Source organism: Nothobranchius furzeri, chromosome 18 (assembly GCF_043380555.1).
Source record: "Nothobranchius furzeri strain GRZ-AD chromosome 18, NfurGRZ-RIMD1, whole genome shotgun sequence".
NCBI lineage: Eukaryota > Metazoa > Chordata > Actinopteri > Cyprinodontiformes > Nothobranchiidae > Nothobranchius > Nothobranchius furzeri.
This window is the reverse complement of record NC_091758.1, coordinates 20192353-20210435: the sequence shown is the minus strand read 5'-3', so window position 1 is coordinate 20210435 and position 18083 is coordinate 20192353. Positions and strand designations below refer to the sequence as shown.

The window sequence follows — 18083 nt, the reverse complement described above, 5'->3', positions numbered from 1 at the left end:
TGTGAAGCTGTCCAGACTGGTGATTGTGAGTGACTTTAACATCCACATTGATAATCCCTCCGATCACTTTGCCATGAATTTCTCCAGCCTTATGGACTCCTTCAGCTTTACCCAGCATGTTTCTGGCCCCACACACACCAGGGGGCACAATCTAGACCTTGTTTTTACCCTGAGTCTAAATGCTGACAGTGCTTGTCCTGAGGACGTTTATATTTCAGATCACCATTGCATTTTCTTTAACTTGTCAGTTTCTGTGTCCCCACCTCCTGCTCGCCGTATGGTTAGTTCTCGTTTTCGTAATGAGAGCACAGCTAGAAATTTTTCTGCTGCTTTTGATCCACCCTGTTCTTCTGATAACGACCCAGATTCCTTAACTTCTCAGTTTAACGAGCACTGCCTCTCCATTCTGGACAACATCTGTCCTGTCAGAACCAGATCAGTTCCTGCAGTGAACCCTACTCCCTGGTTTAATGACAGCCTGAAGCGCCAATGCAGAAAAATTGAGCGCTTGTGGAAGAGAACCCATCTCCACGTCCATCTGCTGCACCTAAAGGATCTTCTGTCATCCAGTCAGAGATGCTAGGGTTTCCTATTTCTCCAACCTGGTGTCCCAGAGCAAAGGGAACCCCAAGGTGCTGTTTAACACCATCAGCAGTATCGTCTCTCCTGCCTCTCCTACAGCCTCCATCCACTTTGTTGCAGACTATGAGAACTTTCTGTCTTTCTTTGTGAACAAGTCAATAAGGTTAGGTCTAGCATCTCTCCTTCAGCCTTATCGCTGCCTCCCCCGACTCCAACCAGGCCCATCTTCCTAGATAGCTTTGCTCCTGTTTCTTTGCTCGAATTAACCAAACTAGTTAACTCTATGAAGACCTCTGCATGCCCCCTCGACATCTTACCCTCATCGTTGTTTAAAAGTGCTTTTCAGTCCATCAGTCCCAGCGTGCTCTCCATTATTAATGCTTCTCTGGTCTCTGGTCAGGTCCCTGCTTACTTTAAGAATGCTGTAATCCACCTGCTTCTTAAAAAAATCAAGTCTTGGTGCCTCTCTCCATAGCAGCTTCAGACCCATCTCTAAACTTCCGTTCATCTCCAAGATCTTGGAAAAGGTTGTGGCTAAACAACTCACAGCTGCTCTTGATGAACATGACATCTATGATTGCTTCCACTCAGGTTTTCGTAGAGCTCATTCTACTGAAACAGCTCTTCTTAGGGTCTCTAATGACCTTCTGACTCACAGTGATGCAGGGGACTGTTCTGTTCTGGTCCTGCTGGACCTGACTGCAGCCTTTGACACTGTTGACCATCACCTGCTACTGGAGAGGCTGAGAGACTGGGTAGGCCTATCAGGAACTGCTCTGGAGTGGTTCTCCTCTTATCTTTCTGAGCGCTCTTTTTCTGTGGCCATCTCCAAGTTTGGGTCCTCCACCACCTCCCTTACCCATGGTGCCCCACAAGGTTCTGTGCTGGGGCCTCTGCTCTTCCTCCTCTATCTGCTTCCTCTTCAGCACATCCTGAGCTCCTTCAAAGGAATCTCCTACCATCTTTATGCAGATGCCATCCAACTGTACATCTCCTTTAAGCCCCATGAGATGTCTAAGCTGCAGCTGTTACACACCTGCTTAGACTCTATCAAAACCTGGATGGCTGGGAGCTTTCTACAGCTGAATGAAGATAAGACTGAGATCCTCATCTGTGCCCCAGACAAGCTGGTTCCCAAAGTCAGAGACTCTCTTGGTCAGCTTGCTTCTCACACCAGACCTTCTGTCAGGAATCTTGGTGTGACCTTTGACCCAGCTCTCACCCTGGATTCTCATGTCAGTTCTCTTGTTCGCTCTTCCTTCTTCCATCTCAGGAACATTGCTAAGCTGAGTCCCATTCTGTCCCGCTCTGAACTTGAGACAGTTATCCACGCCTTCATCTCCTCACGCTTAGCGCCGAGAAGCAAATCGCTCACGAAATTCGGCCGCTCCTTAGTTCAGATCAGACGCGCCCCAGTCAAGGCGCGCCTTGGCTCAGCTGTAGTTTTTCTTTTAAACACTTGGTGTCCTCCATTTCCTCTCTGCCTTTTCTCAGCTCTTTTCCTCTACGTGTGTGTGTGTGTGTGTGTGTGTGTGTGTGTGTGTGTGTGTGTGTGTGTGTGTGTGTGTGTGTGTGTGTGTGTGTGTGTGTGTGTGTGTGTGTGTGTGTGAGTGAACCTATGGTATGAGTTGTTTCTGCCAGTTGAATCTCTAATCCGCTCCAATTCTGCAGCTGTATCCTAGCAGTTTCCTCCGAAATGGGTACGTAAATAACCATGTTTTTCGGGGGTCGTACAGCTCCTTGTGTTTCTCAACTTCCATAATTAATTTAAAGTCATCCATCTTAACTGCTTGCCTCAGACTTTCTGCCTCTCTGTCCTGTTTGCTCCGGTGAAAAGACACCCAAAACCACACACCCCTTCACGTGGTCACACACGCACACAAGTTCAATGTGTGTGTGTTTTTGTGTGGTTTTTCTGCGGTGTCTGATTACGAACACATTTGACTATTGCGGAATTTTATTTTGAAATGTTTTATTTTGTTAACTTTACCGGCCTGTCTCTTATGTCTAGGTTTGACTTCCTGCCAGAATTGACGCGATTCACTCGCGGCTCGCGAAAAAAATAGAGCCAACGCCGAAATGATCGCTGCATGGCGCGGGCTGGAGCGCCGGCGCGGGCCGGCGCGAGGCGATTCGCGGCACTTCGGCGGCCCATGTGGTCTATAGAATAGCTTAACAAGGGCGCCGAATGAAGGCGGTCCCATTTTCGCGGCGCTTCCGCGGCCAGTGTGTCCCCGGCGTTAGACTACTGTAACTCTCTTTTCACGTGTCTGAGCAGAACCTCCCTGAACCGTCTACAGGTGGTTCAGAATGCCTGTGCTCGGCTTCTGACCAAGCCCTCCAAACACACCCACACCACCCCGCTTCTCCTCCAGCTTCATTGGCTACCAGTCAACTTCAAGGTTCATTTCAAGATCCTGGTTCTGGTCTATAGGGCCTTACATGGACAAGCACCATCTTTACATTGGTGATCTTCTCAGTCCCTACACCCCCAGCAGGTCCCTGAGGTCCAGTGATCAAAGCCTACTGGTTGTGCAGCACCAGGCTAAAGACCAAAGGTGACAGATCATTTGCTGCTGTGGCCCCCAGACTCTGGAACTCTCTCCCCCTGAGCCTGAGATCAGTGGACTCCTTTAAAAAGCAGCTGAAGACTCACTTGTTCAAGCTGGCTTTTGTATGACCTTCACCACTCTCTCTTTATTCTGCTCTCCCCACCTATTCCACCTTCCTCAGGATCCACTGATTTCCCTCTTCCCTATTCACTCTCTCTCTTTCTTAACATTTTTTAATCACAATTGTCTACTTTTTGCTCATTAAAAATATATTTTTAACCGTTTTCTAAATTCTTTTTTATATTTTAACATTTTTTGTTTTTGTGAAGTGCCTCATGATTTTTATCTTGAGAGGCGCTATAGAAATGATATTTTCTTTTTTCTTCTTCTTTCTTCTTGTGCTGCTTCGTTTTCACACAGAACAAGACCGCCCACACGCACGCATACACACATATGCGTGCACACTCTCACACACACACACACACACACACACACACACACACACACACACACACACACACACACACACACACACACACACACACACACACAGCCTGAAGCGCAGAATACGGAATGCAGAAGATCAGCAGGGGGACAGATTAAGACAGAATGTCATGCGTCTGTGACGGTGTGTGTGTCCAGTCACTGTGACCCGATTGATAATGTACCCTGCCTACTTGGACAAGGGGGATCTCCATTTGGCTGACTGGTTAACGAGCGTGACTTTCACCCGGGAGTCTGGGGATCGAATTCCGATTGGACCATTTGTTTTATATCCGCCACAGATCTCTCTGAAGAATTCACAACATTGACGGCTTCAGCAACGCTGTGCCACTCCGTGGATTTTCTCTTATATGTTTTGCAAAAGCACTTCCTTTCATTTCTCCGCCTCACCCACAGGTATCTCAATATCTGCTTCAGTGAAATTGCGCTTCCTTGATCTGCCTTGATCTACGGTCGCCATGTTGTTGGCGGAGCGCTGCAACAGCCGGCTTATGTATATGCATGAGATCCACAAGGCACTTTGCACTGACTATTTATGGCAGTAAGTGGGCGTGGTGAGGGCGGGATGTGACTAAAAAGCAGCTGAGAAACATTCTCGTTAGTCTCCGATCTATGAAGCGGAGATTGCGTGCAGCTGTGCGTACTCCATGTTTGATAGATCACAAACCTACTTGGTGTAAGTACTTTTTTTTTGCTGAGCTTAAGTACGGTTTTAGTAAGGATTCTACGCAATGTTTAAATGAGACCCCTGGTTCTGAATAAATAAACAAAATGGTACATTAGGATTCAGTCTGTGTCACACCTGGTGAACCAGTAGAAGTTGTTGTGCTTCTCTTGCGGTTGAACAGTCCAGTATTTTGGTGAACTCTGCCTGTGCCTCCTTCTGCCCCTGAACAAGGTCGTCTAAAGTAGCTTGAACCTCTTCTCTGAACTGCACACAGTCGCCTACAGCCAGCACCATCTTCTCAGCCTTAAACAAGAAACAATAAAAACCCAAGCTATGACACATTAAACATGCTTGAATTGTATGAATTTGTGTCTTGAAATCAACATAGTTGATCCTAGAATGACATCTGTCAATAAAGTCCAAGTTTTTAAGCAAAATACAGAAAACTACCAGAAGGAAACAGTTTCTAAATGATTTTTTGTTGCCTAACAAAAAGGCATGGTATCTCTTACCTCTAAAAGAGAAGTCAGAAGTCCTTTAAAATCTGTAGAGAGCTTGCTCAGTGTACTTCCCTGCCTCTGGGCATCGCTGTCAGCACAGATTTCAATCAGGACAGCCATACGGGCCTTCAGCCAGCCTAGATTCCCCTCCTGCAGCTCTGCATCATTTCTCAGCTCCTGGAAACACGAACAAAAGGTGATTCAACCCATCTGGACCTAACAGCCATTTGATGCAACACGTCTTCACGATCACCTCAGGAGTGACACTGACAGGTCAGCGTTGCATTACACAAGAAAAATCCAAGGGACTAGCTCACCGTGATGGTAGTCTTCACCTGGCTGTATTTTCTAGGGTCATTGGCTCGGTTTCTCAGCAGCCTCAGTTGGCTTTCTTTGGATATAAGCCAACAGGAGAGTTCAGCATACCTGCACACAAACAAACCACGTTAGAAACACAAACAGGTTTGCAAAAACAGCTCTCAATATGATATTATAGTAGTGCTTTAAATTACTGAAGAATCTGTTTAATCTGCAGAAACAGATTCACAGCATCTAAAAAAATATGAATCTGAAAACAGTCACTGTCATTTTTAGTCTGTCCTCTGTCTGAAGAGAAAAATATTCTAATATGATTACTTTTGGTATGTTAAGAGCTTGTGACACAGCGATGGAAAACACAACGAGCCTTCTTTACTGTCGCAGCAGCTCGTTTTTACAGACCCAGCTCTACGATAATCCACTCTACCTCGTGTTGTACTCCTTCCATTTATCTGGGTGCTGCATCAGCTTCTGATGAGTGTTCTCGATCTCCTCCTGAACCTCAGCAAAGTCTTTTCTTGCCGTTTCCAAACTCTGATGAGCAGGGTCACCCTCGGGGAGTTTCTGACAGAGTTCTTCTATAACCTGCAGTCTTTTCTCACACATAGCCTGGGGACCTTTTTCCCTAAAGAAGGTCTGTTTGACATTTTTACAGAGGAGAAGTTCATGTGAGGACAGAGATTTGATGCTGGCTCAAACATGTAGCTTAATCAGAAACTCTGGGCTAACCCGGTGCTCTTTGATGAGCTTCTCGCTGCCCATGCTGGCCAGGTGGCGATTTTCCCGCGTCAGCTCTGTTTGGCACTCCTGCAATGACATCATCATCTTGCTCCTCTCAGTTTCCACCTTCAGGTGGAGGAGGTGGAACGGGGCATCTGTCTGAAGGTCCTGATTTAAAAGAAACTTTGCATTTATATTTATACTTTACAGCTGGCAGGGTTGTATAATCAGACAAGCATACTATAAAAAGAAAACTGGAATAAAAACATAGCCTGAATAATACAAAACTCTACGTGTGCATAAATGAAACATGTATTAGTGGAATATGATATGTGTAAAAATGTAATCCATTTGAAAGATTAAAGGCCCAGCATTTATTGATTAAATGCATTTTGCCTCCTGATTTGAACTTTTATCCTTTCATGTTAAGATGAGATGGAGAATGTCATCTTAATTCTGTCCCGTGGTTCATCAGCTGTTCCGCTATCTCTACAAACAAATGCACACATGTAAACAGAAACACATAAACAAACATCTCTGTGATTAATTTAACCAACCTTCCAGTGTTTATGCAGCTTCCTGACGGTTTCCTGCAGCGACTGCTGCTCCTGCTCTGGTAAAATATCAGTCAGCTCATCACAAGCCTTGAGGAACGTATTTAAGACCCGCTGATCGAGCTGTCCAAAGAATTCCTTTAAAACCAGAACAAGTTTGTTAAGTTTTCCCAGACGAGGTTAAGACAATGTAAACACACAACATCTGTTTCATGGTCATCACAGAAACACACTACCCAGCAGCCTTTAAGCATATTAAAAAAAAAACAAAAAAAAAAACGGTTCTTACTGTGTGTTTCTTTAGCAGCTCCTCAGGGTTCCCTTTTTCGGTCAGATAGTTCTGAGCCATTTTAAGAATCTTCTCCAGCTCCACCCGTGATTCATCAAATCTCTTCATGAGGCTGCTGTTTGCCTCCACGTGCTTTCTCCACTCTGTGGATTCTTTAATCATGTTCTGAAGACAAAATCAAGTCCTTATTTAAACACTGAAACACATTTTTAGTTCAGTGAAGACGCTTTAGATCAGGATCACCTGAGAGGACATCTGCAGGTCTAAAACTCGCTTCTGCAGGAGACCCATGTCCATGTGCTGAAGAGTGTTACTACTGCTCATCGTTTTTTGGATTGTTTGGTGGTTTCGTTCGATCACAGTCAGGCACTTCTTACAGCTATGAGTGTAGGTTGCCAGTTCCTGTTGTGTAGATCGTAACAACAATAAATATTTCATAGATGCTTTTGTCTGTGAGCAATACAATTTAGTTTTTCTACATTTCTGCTGCTTAAATGGAGCTCCCCAGGTGAGTAAACTTTTTTGCTTACCAGGATGAGCATGTAACATATTAAATTGCAGCTTTTTCACTGATTACCTGGCACTTCTGTTTGAAGTCCACTGGTCCCTCTGAGTCCGGGCTGCTGGTAAGTTGACTGGCCTTTTCCAGAGCTTGGTAGAAACCAGTGATGTTCTTCTCCATTTCCTCTAGCAGAGGTAAAAGGGACTGGGACTCCCTCAGCAGAGGCAAACACCTCTCCCTAACCTGGTTTGACAAATGTGATACAGACATGACAAAACATTCTACAGCTGTCATTTTAAGTGCATAGAAAACATTCAGTTACTAGAAAATAATCCATGTGAGCTGAAAATGACAATACAAGTCACGTTTACATATTACAAGCATTTTGCATCCCACTGTATCCTGGCAACACACTCACCTTACTCAGCTGCTCTTTGATGGAAGCCATCACAGTCATCATTTGTGAAATCTCTTCTTGTGGCGTGTCTTTGGTCAACAGCTGAGCTGTACGGCTTGCTGCTTTACATGCTGCTTCCATCGCTGGAACCTTGTGCTTGATTTCCTACAAGAAGTTCAAAAATATCAAATTACATGATTCAGAACAGGGACAGATTATGGCGGATGGGTAAAAGGCGGGAGGGGCTGTTTACCTCAACATCTTGAACAAAAGCTCTGACATTTAGGAAAGATACTTGAACAGGGGCAGTCATCTTCTCATTAGTTGCATCCATGAACATTTTCAAAGTATTTATTCCATCTTGATAGTCTTGCCTCAACTTATCTACTTCATCTGCTCGTGCATACTGCAAATAAAGGAGGAAAAAGCAGGGAATCATTAACTTTTTTATTTCTACAATCTCGTCGCTGCTTCACGACAAGAAACACGTTTAAGGGAATAATAAATCAGAGAGCTTACATGTTTAACTTTCACAAACAGCTCCCTCCATCTGCCATTCAGCAACAGAAGCTGCTGCTTGAGATCTCGTGAGACGGTTTCGTCACACGTCTCAATGAGAAAATTGCCAGAATCATTCATGTCCATGTGCTGCTGGATCCAGTGGGAGAGATTTCTGAAAAAATCCTGAATGAAGGAGGAAAAACAACAAGACAGGAGCATAAAACACACGCTATGACTCAAAAGAGTTAAAACGCTAGCTCTGATTGAACTTACCCGTTTGGCATTCTCTGACTGATTGAGCATTTGCTCTGCATCCTCCAGCCAGGCTTGCAGAGCCGCCACAGTGCTGCTGTATTTCTCCCAGTTACAGATCACCTCCTCCAGCATGCTGCGAACACTTCGGACCTCCAGAGCCAGGTTCTTCCACTGAGCCGTGGCATCTGTGAGGAATTTGCTCACACCTTCTGCTTCATCGACTGAAAATGTGACGTGAAAACAGCTCAGTTAATCTGAAATCACACATACTATTACTGTACATGTAATAGTTTGATTGGTTGTGTTAATGCTTTTAGTATTAAAGTCTGTTAGCTCAGTTAAGTCATGCTAAAATAGCATTCCAGCTAGTTTCTCCTTCATGCAAAATGCAGCGTGACTGTTTAGTTCTGCAGGTTCAAATAATGTTGAAAATAAATCTGACCTACATTTGCTGAAAGAAATGCTTTAAAGAAGCAGGCAGATTTCAGGCTTTCAGAGACCATCTTTAGACTTACCCTTGTTACAGGTCTTAGACCCTGTAACATAAGATTGACAGTACAACTGTTTACTAAAAGCCCCCAAAAAGTTGTTTCATGTTTCTCAACGTAAAACTAAATACATTTATATAAGGGATAAAATTGAAGAGTCTTACTTGAACTGTCAGACTTCACATAAACCTCTGCAGATTGCTTGAGGGATGTGAAGATGATCTCATACTGCTCAAAAAACCTGTGGCCTTCAGTGAACGTCTAGGAAAGCAAACATTACAGTTTCAAAGATGCCACTCTAGTCAAAAAGTGTAGCTACAACATCACTAGTTTAAACTTACAAGGTAACTCTGCAACAGAAGTTCAACTGAATCCCGTCTGCCATATTTTATGATCCAGGACTTGAGCTTCGACTCAGCCAAAACAAGAAACGCCATCAAGCGATACTTCATTTCCCAGAATTCCAGTTTAATTAAGTGAGAGTGGGATGATGTAGACACAAAGTTGAACCTAAAATTTTAACAAATGGGCAAATATGAATGAGTATCACTCTTTATTGAGCAGATAAAGAGAAAATGAGCAACACGTGTTACCGTTCTGCCATGTCTTGGAGCTGCTCCGGTGGTACCGGTACCCCGTTGACTGATCTGTCCTTGTGGATCTGCTGAAAAGTCTGTCTGTGTGACTCGAGGCTTTTTAACACATCCTGCAACATAAAACAAAAATCTGCTTATGCTGGCAGTAACTTCCCATGCATGTATCTAAACATCAAATATTCTCTTACCCTGTGCTGCTCCAGTTTTCTGTGGAAGATGTTGGCAGTTTCTTCATGAACATGCTGGAGAGGGATGTCCTCTCTCAGAGCCATTTCTGCTCTGTGAAGCCAAGCTCCAATCACCCCCAGAGGTCCAGGCAGAGACTTGTCCAGATGGATGTGCCAGTCCAGCAGCTGCAATTGACATCCCATACTCAACAAATTAAACATGAAACAATGGAAGAGGCTGTTCTGATCACAACATTTCCAAATGTTCACAAGCAAAATCATGCAAAAACAGACAATTGTGTTGGTCTAGACAAGATGTCCGGAGAACTGGAGTGGCTACTAAACAAAACCGGCTCTGTGCTCATCTCCTCCCCCTCTGAACTCACTCAATCAACCTCCTACACCTCGCTGAGCATTCACGATGAACACTGGCTTGTCTTCCTCTCAGTTTTATGAGCAGTGTACCAGTTTTTTAAATCAAAGAAAAGCTGCATGAAAAATAAAACTATGATGTAAAACTAATCCTGAGGTTTGCTTGATTTACCCGGGCAGAGACGCGGTCCCAGGCCTGTTTCACCAGAGCTTGATCCACTGACAGTTTGCCATCTTTGTGCACAGGCTGGAGCAGAGGATCTGTCTGCTTTGTCTTCATTTCATACTGAACGTGGAAGCTTTTGAAGGCCTGTAAAACAAAGGGGGGCACTTATTGGTAAAGGGTTTTCTCACAACAGAGTTTTTATTTGTCTCCAGCCTTACTCACCTGGTATTTGTCCGTGAGGCTTCCCTCTGCTGCCTGGGCCCGAAGCAGGTCTCTCTCTAGCTGATCTAAAAACACCTTCAGCTCTCTCAGCATCTTCCGCTCTTCTCTCTGTCACAAAGAGCAGAAGAACATCTCAGATTTGGATTCAACCTAATCCCAGAAAATTTATAATCCTAAACAGCATGCTCTAGTCCACTTGGCACTTAGAAGCATTCCAAAATAAGAACACAAAGGTTAGATATTAATACACAAAATCAGCCTCTATATTTTAAAACTAATTAGTTTCAGAAATTAAGGTAGAAGAGAATGGGGTTTTAAGGTGGTATGGGCCCTTTTCTGTTTGAACATACCTCAAGCATCTGCTCAATGTCTTGGGGAACAAACTATCCAGGATTGCAGCAAGGCACAGAGCACAGAGAAATGCAAATACATCATAAAGGCATTAGAAAAGATAAGGAGGAATAAAGAAGCAGAGGGAAAGGGAAATGAGAAGGGGAGATGACCAAAATCATGCAGCAGTTTGATCTGATCCCTCACCTGAAGCACTGGAACTGACAATGCAAATGTTGGAATAGAGCCAAGAAGCAGCTTTATACGCACAAAAATGAGTACATGGAAAAAATAAATAAGTCTTTCATGGTATGAATGATGATGATGAAACTGCAGCTTTCATGCAATGATTTATTAAACAAACAAAAGTTTGAAGATTTGCAGGCTCAGGTTTATAACAGCAGCTTTCATTGAACATATACTGTCTAATGTCAGCAATGGTTCAATCCACAAAGACGGAAACATAAAACATTTACTATCACAAGTAAATATTCACTCTCTACTTGTATGAAATAGATATTAGGCCATTTTGAAGTGGGTTTCTGAATAAAAATTAGAAATAATTACTATTTTACCCACTGTAGATAGCTTTCTGTGTGGCCTCTGTTCAGAGAAAAGGAGTCTTTCTCCTACGGGACTGATGAGCTAGTGGATAGTCTGAATAAAGTAACATCCGTAGTTTGTGTGCATGTTATTTTATAAACACCTTGAGCTCTCAGTTCCAAATATCGTATTTATCTCACCTAAATTATTAAAGAGCAAGTTCATTGAGAAACCGTTTTTTTACTTGCTAGTTTTTAAATCTGATCGGTCACTCTGAGTTTCACATGCAGGCTAAACGTCAAAATAGTCTTCTACCCCTATTTCCTTCATTAGCTGATACAAAATAGACAAGAAAACGCAGGGACTTGAAAAGCCAGTTAGATCGACGCCACAGTGTAAATAAGCATTCATGGACGCACCCATCTTGGCTTGCGACAGGGAAAGCTGTTGTTGATTTGGTGTCCAGGTGAGAGCAGAGCACGCTCTGCCTAGTAGAAGCTAACCGTTAGCATTAACAATAATAATAATAATAATAATACATTTTATTTAAAAGCGCCTTTCAGGACACCCAAGGTCACTTTACACAAAACACGTAATAAAATACAATAAAACAATAATAAAACCCAAAGAAGAAAAAACAGAGAGAAACATTTCAATAAAATCAGAGGTTGTAGGCAGATTTAAACATGTGTGTTTTGAGTTTTGTTTTGAAAAGGGTAAAACTGTCGACGTTCCTGATGTCTGGGGGAAGTGAGTTCCAGAGTCGAGGAGCAGAGCGGCTGAAAGCTCTGCTCCCCATGGTAGCGAGACAGGCAGAAGGAACCGCAAGATGGATGGAAGAAGAAGATCTGAGTGAACGGGACGGGGTGTGAATACTTATAAGGTCTGAGATATATGGAGGAGAGAGGTTGTGGATTGCTTTGAAGGTATGGAGGAGAATTTTGAAGATGGACCTGAATTTAACTGGGAGCCAGTGAAGCTGCTGGAGAACCGGCGTGATGTGGTGAAAGGAAGGGGTTCTGGTGATAATACGGCCTGCTGAATTCTGGACCAGTTGCAGTTTATGAAGGAGTTTGTTGGGAAGACCATAAAGAAGTGAATTGCAATAGTCGATACGGGAGGTGACGAGGCTGTGGACGAGAATGGCGGCAGTGTGAGGGGTCAGTGAGGGACGGAGACGGTTAATGGAACGTAGATGGAAGTATGCTGACCGAATTAAGTTATTAATGTGAGCCTGAAAAGAAAGTGAGCTGTCGAGAATGACACCCAGACTCTTGACGTGAGGTGAGGGGGAGACTGTGGCGCTGTCAATAGTTAAAGAAAAGCTGTCAGATGTTGAGAGGGTGGAGTTAGTGCCAACAAGAAGAAGTTCAGTTTTATTGCCGTTGAGTTTGAGGAAATTAGAGGTGAACCATGATTTGATTTCAGAGAGGCAGAGTGTAAGGGAGGATGGTGGGAGAGTTGAGTTGGGCTTACTGGAAATGTAGAGCTGGGTGTCATCTGCAAAGCAGTGAAACTGGATATTGAATTTGCGGAAGATTTTGCCCATAGGGAGGAGATATACTATGAAGAGGAGGGGCCGCAGGACAGAGCCCTGGGGCACACCTGACTTGACTGGGGAGGGTTCTGAGGTAAAGGATTTTAACTGGATGAACTGAGTGCGGCCAGTAAGGTAAGATTGAAACCAGCTGAGGGGGGTGTGAGTGATGCCTAAGGAAGAGAGTCTATTGAGGAGGATGGGATGAGAAATGGTGTCAAAGGCCGCACTCAGATCGAGGAGAATAAGAATAGAGATTAAACCAGAATCAGCAGCAATGAGTAGGTCGTTAGTGATCTTGATGAGAGCTGTTTCTGTGCTGTGGTGGGGACGGAAGCCAGACTGAAACTGTTCATAAAGGTTATTGCGGGTGAGATGTGAATGGAGCTGAGATGCAACAGTTTTCTCAAGGACTTTGGAAATGAAGGGAAGATGGGAAATGGGACGGAGGTTATTGAAATCATTGGGATCTAAACCAGTTTTTTTTAGAATAGGGCTGACTGAAGCAGATTTGAATAGGGATGGGACCGTACCAGAGGATAGTGAGGAATGAATAATGGCTGTTATAAAAGGGAGCAGAGAAGAAAGGCACGATTTAACTAAAACAGTTGGAATAGGGTCCAGTTGACAGGTGGAAGGTTTGGATTTGGTGATGTAATCTAATATTTCTGAGGGATGGGGAAGTTGAAAGGAGGAGAACGGAATGGTGGGTTCAAATAAATCAGGAGAGGGAGGGGAGGAATGAGGTAAAGAGAGATGGATTCTATTGACCTTCTCATTAAAAAACTGAAGGAGAGAGTTACAGGTTTCTGAAGAGTAAAGATGGATGGGTAAGGAGTCGGGAGGCTGAAAAATGCTGTTTATGATGGAAAATAATGTTTTAGTGTTGCTGGAGTTGGACGAGATGAGACCGGAGTAATACTGAGATTTGGCATGGGAGATGGAGTCCTTGTAGAGAGAAATCTGAGCAGAATATAAGTCTTTATGGATGGTGAGACCGGTTTTCTTGTAGAGTCTTTCAAGCCTCCGGTTGGTAGCTTTCAAGGAGCGAAGGGCAGGGGTGAACCATGGAGCAGACCGAGTAAAATATACAGAGCGGGATTTGATGGGAGCAAATGAATTAAGGATAGAAACCAGACCATTATTGTACTGAATGACAAGATCATCGGGAGTAGAGGACAAATTAGGGGTCAAGGTGGCAAAACTGGAGGACAGGGAGGCTAGATCAATGTCCTTAATATTACAAAAAGAAATGATACGTGGTGACTTGATGATGGAGAGACGGAGGGGAACAGAAAAGGAGATGAGGAAGTGGTCCGTGAAAGGGAGCGGGTCAGCTGTACAGTTGGAGGGGGTCAGGCCGGAGCAGCAGATTAAATCCAGGGTGTGACCTTTAATGTGAGTGGGAAAATTGGCATATTGATGAAAACTGAGGCTGTCCAAAGATGAGGAGAAGTCTTTGCTGAGGGGGAGGGCCATATTGTCCATATGAATATTAAAATCACCAAGTAAAATTACATTTGGGGAAAGGGCGGACAGATGGGATAAAAGAGCAGAGAGTTCATTTAAAAACTCAGGGCTGAACTTGGGGGGACGATAAACAGTGACAATTATTGTGGGGGTCGGGCCGGAGAGTTGACAGGCGAGGCATTCCATCCATTAACAACTCCACAACATGGCGGAACTCTTTCAAGTTTGTGTGGAGATAAAACATTGATGCTCCAGAGCAAACAGAGACAGTGGTAGAGTAGTGTTGCTGTTAGCCAATCAGAGGAGAGATGTCCAAAATCAGAAAATAAATCTAGCTAAATCCTGCCGTGTTCTGCTCCCCTCTCCTCCGACTAACTTCTATTTCCTAAAACAGGAGCACAGGAGCTTTTTTCACTCAGATGTAGCTCACAAGGCATGTATTTATACTAGAGACCACTGCAAAGGTGTTGAAAAAAACCAATAACTTGGTCTCCAACCCTGGAACTTGCAAATGCTAAGTAGATAACAGGTTCTGTAAACAGAATGCTGCTGCCCTTGTTAGACAACGGAAAAACTCTTTGGTCCTAGATGGTTTGAACTAGCGTGTAGCTCATTAGTCCTCTCTGATGTAAACAATGTTACTCCAAAAGGAGGCCATTCAGTAAGCTACCTACTACAGTGAGCAAGAGTATTTAATTATATCTTCTATACAGAAATACACTTCAAAATAGTTAAAATATAAGTGATGCATTTGAGACAAAATCTATGACAACAATCCGATGTACTGGTTTTGTTTTAAAAAGTGAAAAAGCTAAATTTCACAGAAATACCTCCTGTTGCTGTCCGTCCCCTTCAGACTGGTGAGGGTTTGGGTAATGCTTGAGAAACTGAGCCACATATGTCATGATGGACTTCTCATCTGGCTTGTCAACATCCACGTCTACAGGGCAGAACAAATATTATCCGAACTGTTGCTTGAAAAAAATAAGTCCTGAAAATTAATTGAGCTGAACAACAAAAGAAAATATAGCTTTCCAAATGACACTGCCAATTAAAAATGAAACTTTCACTTGACTGTAAAAACAGGCAACATGTTATGTGACAAAGCTGTTACATCTGGTATTAAAAAGGGAAAGAATTGTCCTCAAGAGGTTAAATCTATTAGGGCAGACAGATAATTATATCTGTCTACTTTTATCCGCAACGGTGGCCTGATGTTATTAAAAACCAGAGTCACAACTCTTTGAAGTCGGATGTTTTGTTGCAGCTCTTTGTGTAAAAAGCATCACGACTCTGCTCTGCAGCCAGGACTGCAAAGTCACTGCAGACTGCTTTGCTGCCACTAAATAAAAGTCTGAGCTACTTCAAATGAGGAAGGTGTCATTAATATTTAAAGGACATGTTTTACAATGGCACTAGGCTAGACAAAATCATGAATCTAATCTTTGGTGCTCTTTTATCTAAAACAATGACAAACAGTGTTTTTCAGCTGTAATAGTTGGCCACACGGTACAGCTTTATAGCACACAGCATAGAAGGAAAAGGACACCTTCTGGATCCAGTAGACGGGGAATTCCCAGCTCATTTTCTGCAAGTGCAAAAGCGGTTTCTAAATTCTCCCTGCTGTTTCTCTGCCGCACCACGTCCATGTCCACCAGGTCAGGCCTGATGGTGTGTACCATCGCTTGGAACGCCACACCATCACGCCAGCTGGGTCCAAAGTCCTTGACCTCAATCCCATAATGCCTGGAAGAAACAATAGTAAGAAATGCAGTTTGTATAAAAGTTAAACTTGTGAGATAGATATCAAAAATTATTTCAATGTAGCATACTTGGCAGCTGTGCACTGCACCCATCTGAGCAGAGCCTTCTTGGCGTTGCCTTGAAACTTGGTAACCACCTTCCTCTTCATGGGAGGACTTCCAGCTCCAGAGCTGGCAATGCTCTCCACTGAAGAGTTGCTGTTAGAAAGTGCCTGTAGGGCTGGCAGGTTGCTGGTTAGCTCTTCAATCTTGTTAGAAAACAAAAGGGAATGGAGAAAAAGGAATGTCTCTTCAAGTCAGTCTATTCAGCCATGGAATCATGGCTGACTCTCGATTCAACAAAATATAAGTCATTGAGGTTAAATTATAAGACACTAGCATGTTTTGTAGTAGCATCTAGGTGCAATGGATGAAGGTTTACCTGGAAGTAGAGGATAATGGTCCATATCAAGCCAAGCACAATTGATGGTCGTCCGTCTGCAATATCTGTGGCATGAATGTTGACAAGTTTGATCTGAAACCAAAGTCAATCAAATAATTAATCCTAAAGGCCATTCACAATCGGAATATATGAAGTTTGTTTCATCCACCATTGAGTTTAATATAATCCAAAGCAATAATGTCAGCGTCTATTTATTCAGTCATCAAAGTCAAGTCTTTGATGCCCGTAATCACTTTCATTAGTAGAAGGCAGAAATGGCATTGAAAGGTCAACCACATAAAAATAACTTGGAAGACAAGCAGATGCACGTATGTATCTGTTTGAGCTGCAGAGCTGCAGAGGGAGGGACAAACCAGTAGTTCTACTCAAAATGCATAAAAATCCAGGCCAGTAGAAGCAAATAAAGACTAAATGTAAAAACAGGATGACTGTGTCTAAGTGTGGCAAAGTATCCATCATGCATTACATGGGAAGAATGCATACTGTGTGATCACAATGGTGACTGACCGAAGATCCTCGATACACAGACTGAAGGCACATGATGGGAGAGAGATCACAACAATGTGAGTCGCGGTCTTCAGGGAGCACAGATGAAAAGTAGGACACAGGCTTCAAAGAGCCAAAGTGTTATGTAATCATGAAGTCCTGTCTGCTGCCACTCTGGACAAACAGCATGCTTTACAGACAGCTGTGTTTTATTCACACCAGCAAACATTCTGCCAGATGCTTTTTTTATGAGTTCTTTCTACTTTCTGGGAGAAAATAAATGCTACTTTGTCATAAACCATCTGTCAGTGACAACAAAAAAAGGAAGGACACAAAGAATGACAGAGAAATGCTAAATGAAGACTGGCAGTCTCATTTGACCTAAAAAAAAATACACAAAACACTTAAAAGGTTCAATTATCTGAACTGTGCAAATGTTCTCAACACTATATTTATGTAAAATTCAGATTGAACAAGAATGTCACTGAACACATGATGTTATAAATGGACAGGATGCTTTCATAGGTTAATGCTCTACTAGTAAATTGTTCTCTGAAATCATGGGCTGATGGCGACCTGGCTTTGTTGCTACTGGACTTGTAAGTAATATTTCTTTTGTCCAACAGCGTGGATCTTGGCTTATTTAGTAAGACTTGTCTCATGTTAGCGTTAGCTCGTTAGTGCTAGCTCAGGGATTGAAGCAAAAAATTCTCATCTGACTGAAAATTATTGTTGGGGGGGGGAGCTCACATTGTTTCCATGCAGCCACTATTTGGGTTTTGATTGGTTTTAAGGTCAGTATTCTTGTTTCTGAAAATTTTGGAATATCCCGTCACATACACAGCATTTAAAAGAGTGGGTGTTGAGATTTCTCTGAGGTAAAAAAGATGATAAGTATTAAAGTACGGGGTGTCAGGGGCATGCCCCCCTGGAAAAAAAATATTGGACATTTTATATTTAAACGCATCAGTCTGGTGCATTTTTGGGGAGAAAAGTAGTTACAGGCTGGTAGGTATGTATGATAAAGTATCTATACATGTTCATTACAATGATATATTTGAGTTCATGTTTTCCTGTCCTTTCTTAATCCATTATGAACACAGACTACAGTGAAATCCACTGATGCATCCATGCTGCTCAGTACCAGAACTGCACTAGTT

The 18083-nt window shown here is 43.1% G+C and overlaps 1 protein-coding gene across 13 annotated transcripts in view; it reads right to left on the bottom strand.

Moving 5' to 3' along the window:
• The window catches only part of syne1b (spectrin repeat containing, nuclear envelope 1b), an 89002-nt gene that overhangs the window by 57493 nt on the left and 13426 nt on the right, over positions 1-18083 (bottom strand). For 7 of the 13 annotated variants that reach the window (XM_054741769.2, XM_054741768.2, XM_054741773.2 and 4 more), the window contains exons 5-30: positions 16945-16965; positions 16417-16509; positions 16065-16243; positions 15782-15978; positions 15063-15172; positions 10703-10735; positions 10353-10460; positions 10137-10274; positions 9614-9778; positions 9423-9535; positions 9171-9339; positions 8994-9090; positions 8857-8877; positions 8360-8562; positions 8105-8269; positions 7839-7991; positions 7607-7750; positions 7264-7431; positions 6930-7088; positions 6687-6851; positions 6401-6535; positions 5853-6011; positions 5551-5759; positions 5123-5231; positions 4818-4982; positions 4441-4608 (exon numbers count right to left, since the gene is read on the bottom strand). In XM_054741769.2, coding sequence (XP_054597744.2) covers positions 4441-4608; positions 4818-4982; positions 5123-5231; positions 5551-5759; positions 5853-6011; positions 6401-6535; positions 6687-6851; positions 6930-7088; positions 7264-7431; positions 7607-7750; positions 7839-7991; positions 8105-8269; positions 8360-8562; positions 8857-8877; positions 8994-9090; positions 9171-9339; positions 9423-9535; positions 9614-9778; positions 10137-10274; positions 10353-10460; positions 10703-10735; positions 15063-15172; positions 15782-15978; positions 16065-16243; positions 16417-16509; positions 16945-16965 — 3546 coding nt within the window. The remainder of the gene's footprint in view (positions 1-4440; positions 4609-4817; positions 4983-5122; positions 5232-5550; positions 5760-5852; positions 6012-6400; positions 6536-6686; positions 6852-6929; positions 7089-7263; positions 7432-7606; positions 7751-7838; positions 7992-8104; positions 8270-8359; positions 8563-8856; positions 8878-8993; positions 9091-9170; positions 9340-9422; positions 9536-9613; positions 9779-10136; positions 10275-10352; positions 10461-10702; positions 10736-15062; positions 15173-15781; positions 15979-16064; positions 16244-16416; positions 16510-16944; positions 16966-18083) is intronic. The other 6 variants (XM_054741778.2, XM_054741770.2, XM_015969492.3 and 3 more) reach the window with 4 other exon arrangements.